At 38.9% G+C, this 12,422-nt stretch overlaps 1 protein-coding gene across 1 annotated transcript; it reads right to left on the minus strand.

The window, feature by feature from the left end:
• Positions 1 to 228: 228 nt before the first annotated feature.
• Positions 229 to 8,235, minus strand: plek (pleckstrin). Its single transcript, XM_014154630.2, has 9 exons — positions 7,915 to 8,235; positions 5,191 to 5,346; positions 4,831 to 5,012; positions 4,597 to 4,688; positions 4,254 to 4,438; positions 3,908 to 4,012; positions 3,394 to 3,477; positions 3,108 to 3,180; positions 229 to 2,971 (listed from the first exon to the last, which is right to left on the minus strand). Exons 1-9 carry the CDS (start codon positions 7,954 to 7,956, stop codon positions 2,832 to 2,834), a joined length of 1,059 nt encoding a protein of 352 aa, XP_014010105.1. The 5' UTR covers positions 7,957 to 8,235; the 3' UTR covers positions 229 to 2,831.
• Between the last annotated feature and the right edge of the window lie 4,187 nt (positions 8,236 to 12,422).

Consider the following 12,422-nt stretch of genomic DNA (forward strand, 5'->3'; position numbering starts at 1 on the left):
GTACTCAGCAGTCATACAAGTATGCCTTAATTACTTTGAAGAACTACAAAATATGGATTTTGTCACACAGCATAGGCAGCAGCTCTATAGAGATGAGTGATGACTTGGAATTAAATAATAGTCATCAAATGTAATATATACAACAACTGAAATATTTTATTAAAGTAAAGTAATGTGAATAAATGATTGTTAAGTGATAATCAGCAATGGCAGTCACTACCATCATGGGACTATTAATTGTTTTATTCTGTGTTACAGCATTCAACCCAAATCATTGAAACTGAAATAAAAAAAAACAGATTATTTTTTTAATAATCAAACCAACCTCAAAAATCACTAATCGCTGAGCACTACATCCTGGGTAACTGTATGAAGAATAGCTTGTGTAGGAGAGTAGGTCGAGTTTAAATGAAATAAACGGTTGGAGAAGCGGTCTTTAGCTGAGGTGAGAGGTTTGACGTGATGCTTTTTTGTGAAAGTCAATTCATCTTCCATGATGCCGTAATGCCCGGTTGGAGTAGATTAACATGAGAGTCACAAACCAAAGGCGCATGTCAAATAATAGAGGCACACAATTCTTGATTTTTACAACCAGTACTTACTTTTTTGGACATTTACTTTTTGATAGTAACCGGAAGGTGGAGACAGAGTAGATCTTTAACCTGTTGGGTCTAGGGGGCAGCATTTGCACGTCTGGATAAAAAAAATGTACCCGATTTAATCTGGTTACTAATCCTACCCAGTAACTAGAATATGCATATACTTATTATATATGGATAGAAAACACTCTAAAGTTTCTAAAACTGTTTGAATGGTGTCTGTGAGTATAACAGAACTCATTTGGCAGGCAAAACCCTGAGACATTTTCTGACAGGAAGTGGATACCTGATGTGTTGTATTGACTTTAAACCTATCCCATTGAAAAACACAGGGGCTTAGGAATATTTTGGCACTTCCTATTGCTTCCACTAGATGTCACCAGCCTTTACAAAGTGTTTTGAGTCTTCTGGAGGGAGATCTGACCGAACAAGAGCCATGGAACGATGATGTCCCATTAGACACCTGGCGCGAGTTCATGTTGGGTACCCTCGTTCCAATACGTTATAAAAGAGTATGCATTCGTCCACCTTGAATATTATTCATGTTCTGGTTAAAAAAGGCCCTAATGATTTATGCTATACAACGTTTGACATGTTTGAACGAACGGAAATATATTTTTTCCCCTCGTTCATGACGAGAAGTCCGGCTGGCTTACATCATGTGCTAACGAGACGGAGATTTTTGGACATAAATGATGAGCTTTTTTGAACAAAACTACATTCGTTATGGACCTGTGATACCTGGAAGTGACATCTGATGAAGAGAATCAAAGGTAATGGATTATTTACATAGTATTTTCGATTTTAGATCTCCCCAACATGACGTCTAGTCTGTATCGCAACGCGTATTTTTCTGGGCGCAGTGCTCAGATTATTGCAAAGTGTGATTTCCCAGTAAGGTTATTTTTAAATCTGGCAAGTTGATTGAGTTCAAGAGATGTAAATCTATAATTCTTTAAATGACAATATAATATTTTACCAATGTTTTCTAATTTTAATTATTTAATTTGTGACGCTGACTTGACTGCCGGTTATTGGAGGGAAACGATTTCCTCAACATCAATGCCATAGTAAAACGCTGTTTTTGGATATAAATATGAACTTGATAGAACTAAAAATGCATGCATTGTCTAACATAATGTCCTAGGAGTGTCATCTGATGGAGATTGTAAAAGGTTAGTGCATCATTTTAGCTGGTTTTATGGTTTTGGTGACCCTGTCTTTGACTTGACAAAACATTACACACAACTCTTGTAAATGTACTGTCCTAACATACTCTAAATTTATGCTTTCGCCGTAAAACCTTTTTGAAATCGTAAAACGTGGTTAGATTAAGGAGATGTTTATCTTTCAAATGGTGTAAAATAGTTGTATTTTTGAAAAATTTGAATTTTGACATTTATTTGGATTCAAATTTGCCGCTCTTGAAATGCACCTGCTGTTGATGGAGTGCACCACGGGTGGCACGCTAGCGTCCCACCTAGCCCCAAGAGGTTAATTAACATGTGTAATACTGTGGAACAAAGAATTGTAAGGGCTTTTTGACAGACAATGGAGTTAGTACACAGCCACATACAGCCAGTGCAGAGACCATGTGTATATCAAGTGATATGATTTAGAAACATCATGAAACCCACAGTGACGGGTCCTCAGAGTTCGGAAATTATTTGCAGGATATGATGTGTTTGTTTGGTCATAGGAACTGGCTAGAATGTTGAGATTCTTCTAACTGTCCTATTTTTCACTATTGTCTCACGTCAGATGGCTTCAAACCTCCGTGACGCTCGTCCCTCAACCGGTGCAGGCAAAATCGACACGCTATCTGATGTAAGGCAATGATTTTTGCCAGGCAGCTGGATGGAAAAGCAGAAGGCCACACCAGAAACCACTACAGAACTTCACACTTTTCTACACAGAGATCATTGCACCCTTCTTCACAGCCTGCCTGTGATAAATATATCTAAAGGTGAGAGTGCCCCCACATCAGGTTGAATGTTGAAAAGCAAGTGAGGGAGCATTTGATCAACATGAAGAGGAAATTCATAATCACTCAACATAAATACAATATCAAACCTAAAACTCTTGAAATAACCGTAAAAGCAGAGTTTAGGATCATTCAGATCAGATCGGTTCGGATTCCTTCTGGCTCTGCAACAATGTTTTGAACATGTCCGTCCATATTCCATATCCCTTCATGTGAGGTGTTAAGAGTAGCTATGGATCCTGTTGTGATTATTTTCCGGTTTTTGACACCGTGTGGATGGCTTTGATCCACTCATTCCTCTCCTCAGATGTAGCGGCTTGGAGGAAATAGTGTGTCTCGTCTGAAGTGATGATCTCAAAGAGATTCCCATCAACATCATACCTCTTGGCTGAGCCGAGAAAAGATGAAGAAGAAAAATGTTTTGAAGAACAAGTTAAAAGAGAATTGCTGACAGGAAACGGCAATTACACTTCATAGTCCTAGTCACACTGAGCTAGTGTGGGACTTGGTTCAGTGTAACTCACCATCAGGAACAAACTCCACCGCTGTGATCACAGACCCTCGCAGGTGGATAGAGCCCAGAGGGTACTCATCACCCTACAGAGAGAGTGAGAGTGGGGAAGGGAGAGAAATAGTGATTGAAGGGAAATAAAGAGCAGATTAGCGACAGACAAAGACAGGAAGGAGAAAAATTATGGACATTAGAAAAGAGCGAGGTAAAGATAAAGATGTTTTTCATGTTATGTTCTTGAAAAATAATATCGACATTGAAACAAATTTTGGGTGAGGTTCCACTCTCTAATCCTGTACCTTGGTGGGGTCATAATAGTGAATATAAGCCGGATCGTTCCGGAGGATGAATTTCCGCACCTTCCAGTTTTTCCTCCGATGTCCCTAGGGTGAAAAAAAGAGAGCATGACGGGCAGTCTGCTCTTCTGATTCTGATCACTTTCAGTCGTAAAAACAGCACCGACCAAAGACATGGTGCTGTGGGGAACTTTCACTTCCTCCTTCATCGAAAGGCCCTATTTATAGACAGCCTACAGCCCTCTCACTTTCCACCAACTCTGGGGACAGCCGATGCAGCACCTTTTTTTCGAAGACATTATGCATGTTTCAATCTTTTGTGAAAGAGAGAACTTAACTGCAATTCTGAAAATGAAAGTGATGCTTACTGACAATAATATTTTGTCATTCATTTAATTAACTTAAGTATGTAATACAGCATCATTCAGTACATCCCAAAATATCTGATCCGGTAATAATCACATTAGTTCATCAACTAAATATTTAATGTCGATTTACACAGTGTTATCAGTCTTACCTGTTTGAGTAAGCAGCCTTGTTTTATGATGTTACCCCTGAACTCCTCCTTCACAATCACGTCTTCATCACTGGAGTAGCCTTCACAGAAGAACCCACTGTCTGCCTGCAACACACCATACAAGGTAAAGAAACATTAGGATACAGTATTATCTCATCTCATCCTCACTTAGAATAGATTATAGCTTTTACATACGTATGTTTGAACATTTCTGTCGTTATAAACATCACCTAGTCTGTGTGGTCTTCTAGCAATGACCACCATATCTTCAAATCTAGCAAATATGGAAGAATATATAGACACTAACAGCTACATGACTAACAAAAACAATCAGTCCATCACTCACAAAGTAGTAGAGTGCATTTGGCTCATCGAGGACGGTGGACACTGCCCCTCCCTCGACCCCCTCTTTGGACACGTCCCCTGCGGGCTGTAAGAATCCTTCGTTCAGGAGTCCTGTAGCCAACATCAGAGCCTCAGGCCTGTTCCTGGCCTTGTCCTTAGAGATCAGCCAGTCCACCACCGTACCACCTGCATGAAGAAGAGAATCAAAGCTGGTATGATCTATCGCAATGTGACTCAATGAGTGAGACTCAATGGCTCAATAAGGCTCCCTTTAGTCTGACCTGGATAAATACAAATTAAAAGGAAATCCCCTGTCACCCAAGTCCCTATATGTACTACTATACCTGTGAAGCAGTGATTGTAGACTCTCCTATCCTTTTCCAGCTTCTGCTCTTTGACTCCATTCTCCTGGTCTCTCATTAGAATGTATAGCTCACTGGGAAAAGGCAGACAACAAAGCAGACAATACTTAGAAAGTTATCAAGTGAATGATGGCTATAGTTCCGAAGACATGAATGTAGCTCCTGCAAGCGTATTGTGGATCATAGGTGGTAAGTAAGACAAGTCAGAGGTCCTACCTGAGGTTGATGGTATCAGGGAGGCGAATGGACCTCCGTGTCGACTTCCTGGCAAACTTTACGCCCCCCTGCAAACAGGTGATGGCCCTCTTGATGTCCTTCACCCAGGACTCTCTCTCCTCCAGGTGTGTGGCCTGGAAGAAATGGTCCTGTTTCTTGGCCGTGCTGAGCTTAAAAACCAGCTGAAAGAAATTGGCAATGTTATATTATATGTTTGATGTATGGGGGGTGAATGTTTTTCATTGTACTTTAATTTAATTTTGTATGTTGCCAAAATTGTGAGGTCAGGTCAGGAACTAGACTGTTTGGAGCACTACGGTAATGATAGACGCTTGTACTTGTATTTAGTAGTGTCCGTACCGTCCTCTTGCTGAAGTCCTGACAGGGGCTGGTCAGAACAGCTCCCTTGAGTGGGATCATTCCTTTGGGGGCACTGTCTGCCTTTCTCTTGAAGAACTCCACCCCATCATCAGACAACACCACCCACACCACCTTCCACGAGTTCAACACTGTGCCCTGAACAATACAGAAATAAATGTATATGTTGATAGAATCAATCAATCAGTCCCTATACCACAGGTATTACGTTACTACAAAACAAATACAATGCAGTTAGAAACGCGTTAGAGAAGATTACATTGTTATTAAACGGGTATAATAGAAACATCATGTGAAGTGTTACCAAATGGACTTTGTTCCAAATTGACTTGCCTGAATGCTGGGCATAAAATGTATTTAATTTACACAATGCATTTATCAAATATTGAGGGCTGGGATGAGGGAATACATAAAACAACACATATTAACCTCTGCATTTGAATGCAACTGCCTCTAGCAGTGTTTTGTTTTCAATCCCAACTTCCCCTATTCCATAAATGCAAATTAAGAATCTGCTGTACATGACTTTTCTTTACATAAGAAATGCTGTTCAGCATACAGATTTATGGGAAGTGAGTGAGTGAATGTTGCCTAATCAATCCTCACAAAGAGGGATGTTACTTGAGAACAAATCTTAAGGTAATACACACCATAAATAACATATTCATAAATACAAATACTTAGTTTTATGTGAAATGTTCTTGTTGCGCATAAGAATATAGCACAGGCAAAAGTTTATATGTGAAGTACAGTATATGTGACATGACAAAATCATGTTCTATTCATTTGTCTTTTGTAAGAATTACAAACAAAACAAAACATACACATTACAAATGACAACATAAAGAGCCTCACAAACATCCACAACATCACCCCTGCCCAGAAACTGCACCATTTTGTTTCTCTCTGTCGCCCAAGCACTTTCAACATTTAGATAATAAAGCATTTGACCATTCCATTGTGTTAATGATGAAGGATTGGTTGATTTCCAATTTAAGTATACGGTTTTCTAGATAATTGACGAGAAAAGTATCATTCAAACCATTGGGTATCTCACTGCTCTCATATGCCATGTCATTTAAATATGCAGACAGATAGATTAAAAGAACATTTACATTTTAATAAAGCCAACTTTCTAACTCCGCCCATAGCATTCCCAGAAGGCATGGATTATTGAGTCATTGTTAGTTTTACACTTAAGACTCTGCCATTGTGCTGTAGAATTTGTGAATTGTGTCTCTTGTGTAATAAAATCTATACATTTGTTTATACTGGATTAAGCATACATTTTAGTTAACTGTCATTTTGTCAGTTATGTTCCAACATTCCCTCCATCGTGTGCCAATATCAGTTATTTTTAAGTCTTGGTTCCAATAGATATTTTATTTTTCTAAGAGACTGTCAGTTGAATATGCTCTCTGCAAGGTTTTGTATATCTCACCTATCATATGAATATCCTTTTCTGACTCAAATAGGATTCCCTCAAGATCTCTCTGATCTCCAAAAGATTTCAAATCGAAATGACTTGATATAAAACTTTGAAGTAGTATGTATTTGAAAATATCTACATTGGTCAGTCCAAAACAGCATTTTAATTCTGTCATGGAAATACATGCATTTCTTGTTACCAAGTCATTTACGGTTTCTATGCCTTTTGCCTTTCATGTGGACCAATTTAATCGGTGAATTCTGAAAAGCTATCCAAGGATTGTTCATTATGGTAATGTTTCTGTTCTTGTATAATACATTTCTTTTTCTTCCATATTGTTATAGTGTTCTTAACTATGAAGTTGTTCATGTTCTTAGCTGTTTCCTTTGTAAATTGACATGTGAAAAGATTCTGGGTATGAGCATGCACATCTTCAGTATGTACCCCTTGTTCCTTCACCCTGGGTGGCGAGTAGATACAATTCAAAGTCTGAAAGGTTGAAAAGCACCCTCAGACTTAGGAAGATGTAAAACTTTCCTTTTTATTCTATGAGCTTTATTTTACCCATATAAAGTCTGTTATGACCAAGTATACTTTTTTAAAGAATATATTCGGTCGGGTCATTGGTATTGATGAGAATAAATATAAAAACTTTGTAAGCTATGCAATTCTGAAGAGGTGTATTCTACCTGTAAGATTTATGGGAAGATTATTCCATCATCTTCTATTCAATAGATGAAGGTAGATTTTGATTAATCCAGTGAGATCATGGGTTATCCGTCGTCATCTGACCACAGACTAAGAGTCTGTCTGCTTTGACGAGACCCATCATCTGTGTTAGTCATTTGTCAGGCCATGAGAAATACAAAGTCATTTTCAGATAATGAGGTTTGTGGGTGAAACAGTTTTGTTGATATCTGCTCTCAGTCTCTAAATGTTTAAACTGAGCAAAGCGATCAAGTCTCAAGGCCAAATGGAAATAGTCCTAAAACTACTATACTAACCTTCAGTTTAATTTAAAGCACTTGACTGACAGCTCAAATTGGACATGTAACTGGTCAAACATATTGCCAGCTGACTTGACGTTGCTAACTCTTGTCATCGTCTCTATCGAAGGATCTTGTCCCTAACCCTCTCAAATGTGAGATAATCTATCGCCTTGTAACTAAGCTGTCAACAGCACATTTACAATGTTAAAGTCTGGACCAAGGTAAACACAAAGACATACACTAATCAATGTTATTTGACAGGAAGATATTTTCCTTTATCACCCTTACCTTTTTGACCAGATATCCCTCTTTGATCTGTTTTGGCTCCATGACCTCTAGCTGCTGGTGTCTGTGTCTGAGTAACTGATGCAGACACAAGAGGAACACTCACCCCCCTCACATATGACCTACAGTGTTGTGTGCTGATAGAGATGGTGGAAGTTGAATTGGGTGTGTCACAATGCTGGCGGCTTGCTTGGCTTCCTCTTCCTGCTCAGTGGTAGTAAAATAAGGATGGCCACAGTTGCTCATTCTCTTGGTCAAAGAGAGAATGCCTGTGTAACTGTTTGATATCAAACCTTAGTTGTCAGTCATTTGCATTTCAGTGTCAAGCATGCATACTACTCGACCAAAAAACTATAGTTTCCAGAATGTGGGCACAGGCTGATTTTTTTTTTTAGGTCTGGGCAAGGTTGCTCATGATGACGCAAGTCAACGACTTAGCACAAACCCCATGACCACTTTTCACCCACAAGCATTTCAGTCACCCACTTCAAAAACTTTTTCCATTCAGCTGCAGAAAAAGATAGACACAATTACGCAAGATAAGTCTAAGTCTGTCATGGCTTAATTGAAATCACTCACTGCAAACTCAATTTCGCAACAACAGAAGCTGTTCAAACAGCCCATTCTCATGGTATGTGGACTGGGAGTTAGACACCAACTTAATTACACAAGTTAATTATCAGGGTAAACTCAAGTATGGATTTTATTTTCACATCAGTGTGTATGCTAATTAATATATAATAGCCATATTGGGCCATCTGAAACAATGACCCCTGTCTGACTAATTATGTTAGGCCTGTCATTCCATTCTTTCTGCTTCTATGCTCTTCAGAGTTGTGTCGTTATCTTGGCAGGATGTGGTTTCACTTTACCCTTACCACAGCTAATCAAGTGCTGCCTCTGTGCCTTGGGTCTCAGTTGAGTTTACTTACTGAAAGATCTTCCTACAGAGGTCTACACAGAACTTGTAATAACTTAAATGTAACCACAGGACTAGACAAGGGTATTTTCTATCTCCAAAATTGGTTGCTTTACCATTAACATTTTTACAAATATCTGAGGGAAGCACATTCATCTATAAGAGTTCCAGTAAGCTTTTAGTCAACTAAAGGGTTAGGTAGTAAAATTCCCTCTAGAGGACGCCACATACACATAAAAAAGGCAGGTTGACATTTATTGTCATGAATCTTGACCTGGAGGCAGAACTGAGCAATTTCCGCTAGATAGGCCAGTGGAAAGGCAAAATTGGCTATATGTAAAAATGTATGAAAACAAAAAAATAGGTTTTTGGTCTTAATTTAAGGTTAGGAGGTTAGGGTTAGGCATTCGAGTTAGCAGTTTGGTTAAGGTTAGGGTTAAGGTTAGGTTTAAAATCAGATTTTACAATTTTGTGGCTGTGCCAGCGAGTCACCACTCTGCAGAGCTGCCCCCAGGGCAAGATTCATGACAATAAATGCCAACCTGCATAAAAAAGCTAACACAACAGCATATTTGCAGACCACTGACTGCATTATATTTGCATTGTGCTCGGACATTTCAGGAAGGGACAAAGAAGAAAAATCTAGATAGAAAACAAAATAACAAAAGTGTCAAGGATAAGCAGCAACAATATACAAATACAGAAGCAAAGCAGTTCATAAAATGTACAATGAGATTTAACACAAAAAGAGTGGCATCTGCTGGTGAAAAGAGTAAGGAGCGATGACAAAAAAAATTGTTGAAATCACAAAAGAAAATAGTACGCTACTCCAAAAATATACATTAACCTACAGAGTTGTTCCAATAAACAGCTGCTCTGTTTATAAGTCACCTTTTGATTACCATCCTAACTTTATAAGCCTGAAGGACTTAGCTCCCTGGAACATCCTCTGTGCGGTTTGTAATAGAGGCCAAGGAACAAAGGACATACTGTACATTCTGTGAGCTTAAATCACTCTTTACTTTAAATAAACATCAGGAGGGGTGATGTTGATGAGTTTATTGATGAATCTTGGGAGATTGAGTTTCATTAAGTGCCACCCTGAGACTCATCTCTCAGACGCAGTGATTGGAAAACGACCCTGGTCCCTGTTAATGGAATATTCATTCACTGGCAAAGAAACCAGGGGCATACTGAGGACATTCAGTTCTATATAGAAAGTTGGGCGTGAGCACTGAAGGCTATACACAATGCTTGTGGGTATGTTTATGTTTTTGGAGTTTGTGGAAGGAGTTCTTAGTGGCGTTGTACTGTAGTGCCCTTCGAAGACAATGGCATTATGGGGGATTTGAAAATTAGACAAGTGAGTCAATTTATTTATTTTTTGGGTTCCCTTTCTCAATGGTGAGGTCCCAAAAGTTGATAGTTCTAGCGACTCAATATAACATGCTTGGTAAGAGAGGTGAAGCTGACTCATTTTGTTCTTAACCTATCTTCTCCATGCCCTTCTCTTTTCCCCCTCAATTTCCCTTCAATTTTGGCTGAAGCAGATGGACAGAAACAGAAGCTGTGAAGTGGAGGTATAGCATGTTGCACATCCTGTGGTAGTGTAGCATTAGAGAACTGGGTCAAGTTGTCACCCTGGTGCAGGGGCGATGTATTCAACTGAGAGTAATGTGTGGTAAACATGATGAAACCCCTTTTTCTCCTCCACACCTCCTTTGGAGTTGAGTGCTATTCTTCAAATTTCAATCACAGTCCACAGTTGTTTGAACCTACATAACGGATGTGTTTTCCAAAGAGTGAAGTGTGTCAGGGTTCCAGTATGTGAACGGTCAGGCCATTTTAAGCTTGATTGATACAAAAGTGTTCCAACTGTGTTCATAGTTACAAACTTATAAACTGATTTCTGCACAAGATGACGCATTGTGCTCTCAATGTGAAGCCATGCCCACCAGTCGGTCAATAAAAGCTTGAAAGGTTGCCACTTTTACGTCAACATGACATACTTTGGGAAAGCAATAGCATACAGTATTGGCTGTTGATAACATTCTCATCAAAATGTGTTCATATTCCTGCAATTCAAGTCATGGACGAATCAGATGTCGATTACATTAAAATCACAGGCCTGGAACCAGGAAACTATCAATTCATTTTTCCTCGTCAGTGCCGAAGCAAGGTAGTACCTTCTCGGGTCACCTCATTCAATTCCAATAATTTACAATATTGCACAAAAATATAATCAATTCAGGAACTCATGTTATCTAGCTAGTTCCTTTCTGTTGACCAGTCACTATTTTTGTCTTAAGATCAATGTTAAGATGCAGCAATATGTTTTTGACGTCTTCTTTCCTGTGTGTGAGCCCCCTGTGAAACATCAATAATGGAAGGTCACAATGTCGAATTTGATGACAAGTGTAAGCAAAAGTTACTTAGAAGTAACCAAACGTCATTCTCTGCATGTCTGCAATTTTGGAAAATATCACAATTAGACAGTGCCTATGACACTGATTGGGTGATTTTGAATTTTGTTTAGTAGTATATACTGATTGCCAGAAACAGTAAACACAATTGCACACATTTCTCTTATGATGAAAATAATGTGTTATCTTCTGTGTACAGAACACTTAAAGGGCAACTCTGCCACTTTTAACATTTGGGTTGTTACTATGAAGTAATCTATTGGATGAGATAACTACAAACAGGAGTTTCCATTGTCAGCCTGTTGTCTCTTGCTGATGCGGTCATCATAAAATGGTGGCGCTTGCTTCAGTATAAGACTGTGACATGTGAATGTTAGTGTGTTCATGGATGACATTGAAATACTGAATGTCAATGATATTTCAGTTATTTGTGAAATTCAATCAGAGATGAATGTCCTATTTATGTAAAGTTATTTGATTTCATTTATTCAACTTTTGATTATTTCAACAGTCACTTGATGAAGTTGAATCATTCTAATGTGCTACCTTTTTCCACAGCTTTTAAGCTGCTCTCAGATCTTCAGTAACACATGCATTCAAATTAAACATACTGTATACTGTAGATGGCACCTACCTCCATTTTTATAATGCAATTCTACACATTTTGTCATGAGGCTTAGATATAGTTTACCAGTTTTAAAGCTAATTTCCTGCAATTCTACACATTTTGCCATGGGACAAAGGGAAACGTGCTGTTTTATAGCTCATCGCAAGCTATTCCTCACATTTTGCCATGAGGATAATAGAAAATTGTGCAGTTTTAAAACAAATTTCCTGACATTCTACACATTTTGCCATTGCTTATTACGTGTTCATATGCTATCTGTGGGCCCCCGACCTCCATGGGGCCCCCAACCCCCCAAAGCAGTTGGGTGCCCCGGGGCACATGTCCTGTGTGTCCGTTCGGTAATCCGGCCCTGGATGAGTGTGCACAAACATACTCCCCACATCTCTGTATTAGGTGCACATAGGCCATTGAAACATTAAACAAGGTTGTGTTTATGAGGCGGAATCACATGGTGTCTTTTCAGTTTGGGCTTTTTCTAATAAATGTGAGCCCACATTGTGTCTGCTATTCAACTTTTCTGAATCAAACAGACCTGCGTAAA

The sequence above is a fragment of the Salmo salar genome, chromosome ssa18 (genome assembly GCF_905237065.1).
Source record: "Salmo salar chromosome ssa18, Ssal_v3.1, whole genome shotgun sequence".
Taxonomy (NCBI): Eukaryota; Metazoa; Chordata; class Actinopteri; order Salmoniformes; family Salmonidae; genus Salmo; species Salmo salar.

Excerpts from the sequence above, each read along its gene's own strand:
- plek (XM_014154630.2), bottom strand. The coding sequence starts at position 7,956 with ATGGAGCCAAAACAGATCAAAGAGGGATATCTGGTCAAAAAG. Across the intron at positions 4,689-4,830 it reads CCTGATACCATCAACCTCAG|TGAGCTATACATTCTAATGA; the intron begins GTAGGACCTCTG and ends GCCTTTTCCCAG. Across the intron at positions 4,439-4,596 it reads CTACAATCACTGCTTCACAG|GTGGTACGGTGGTGGACTGG; the intron begins GTATAGTAGTAC and ends TTCTTCATGCAG.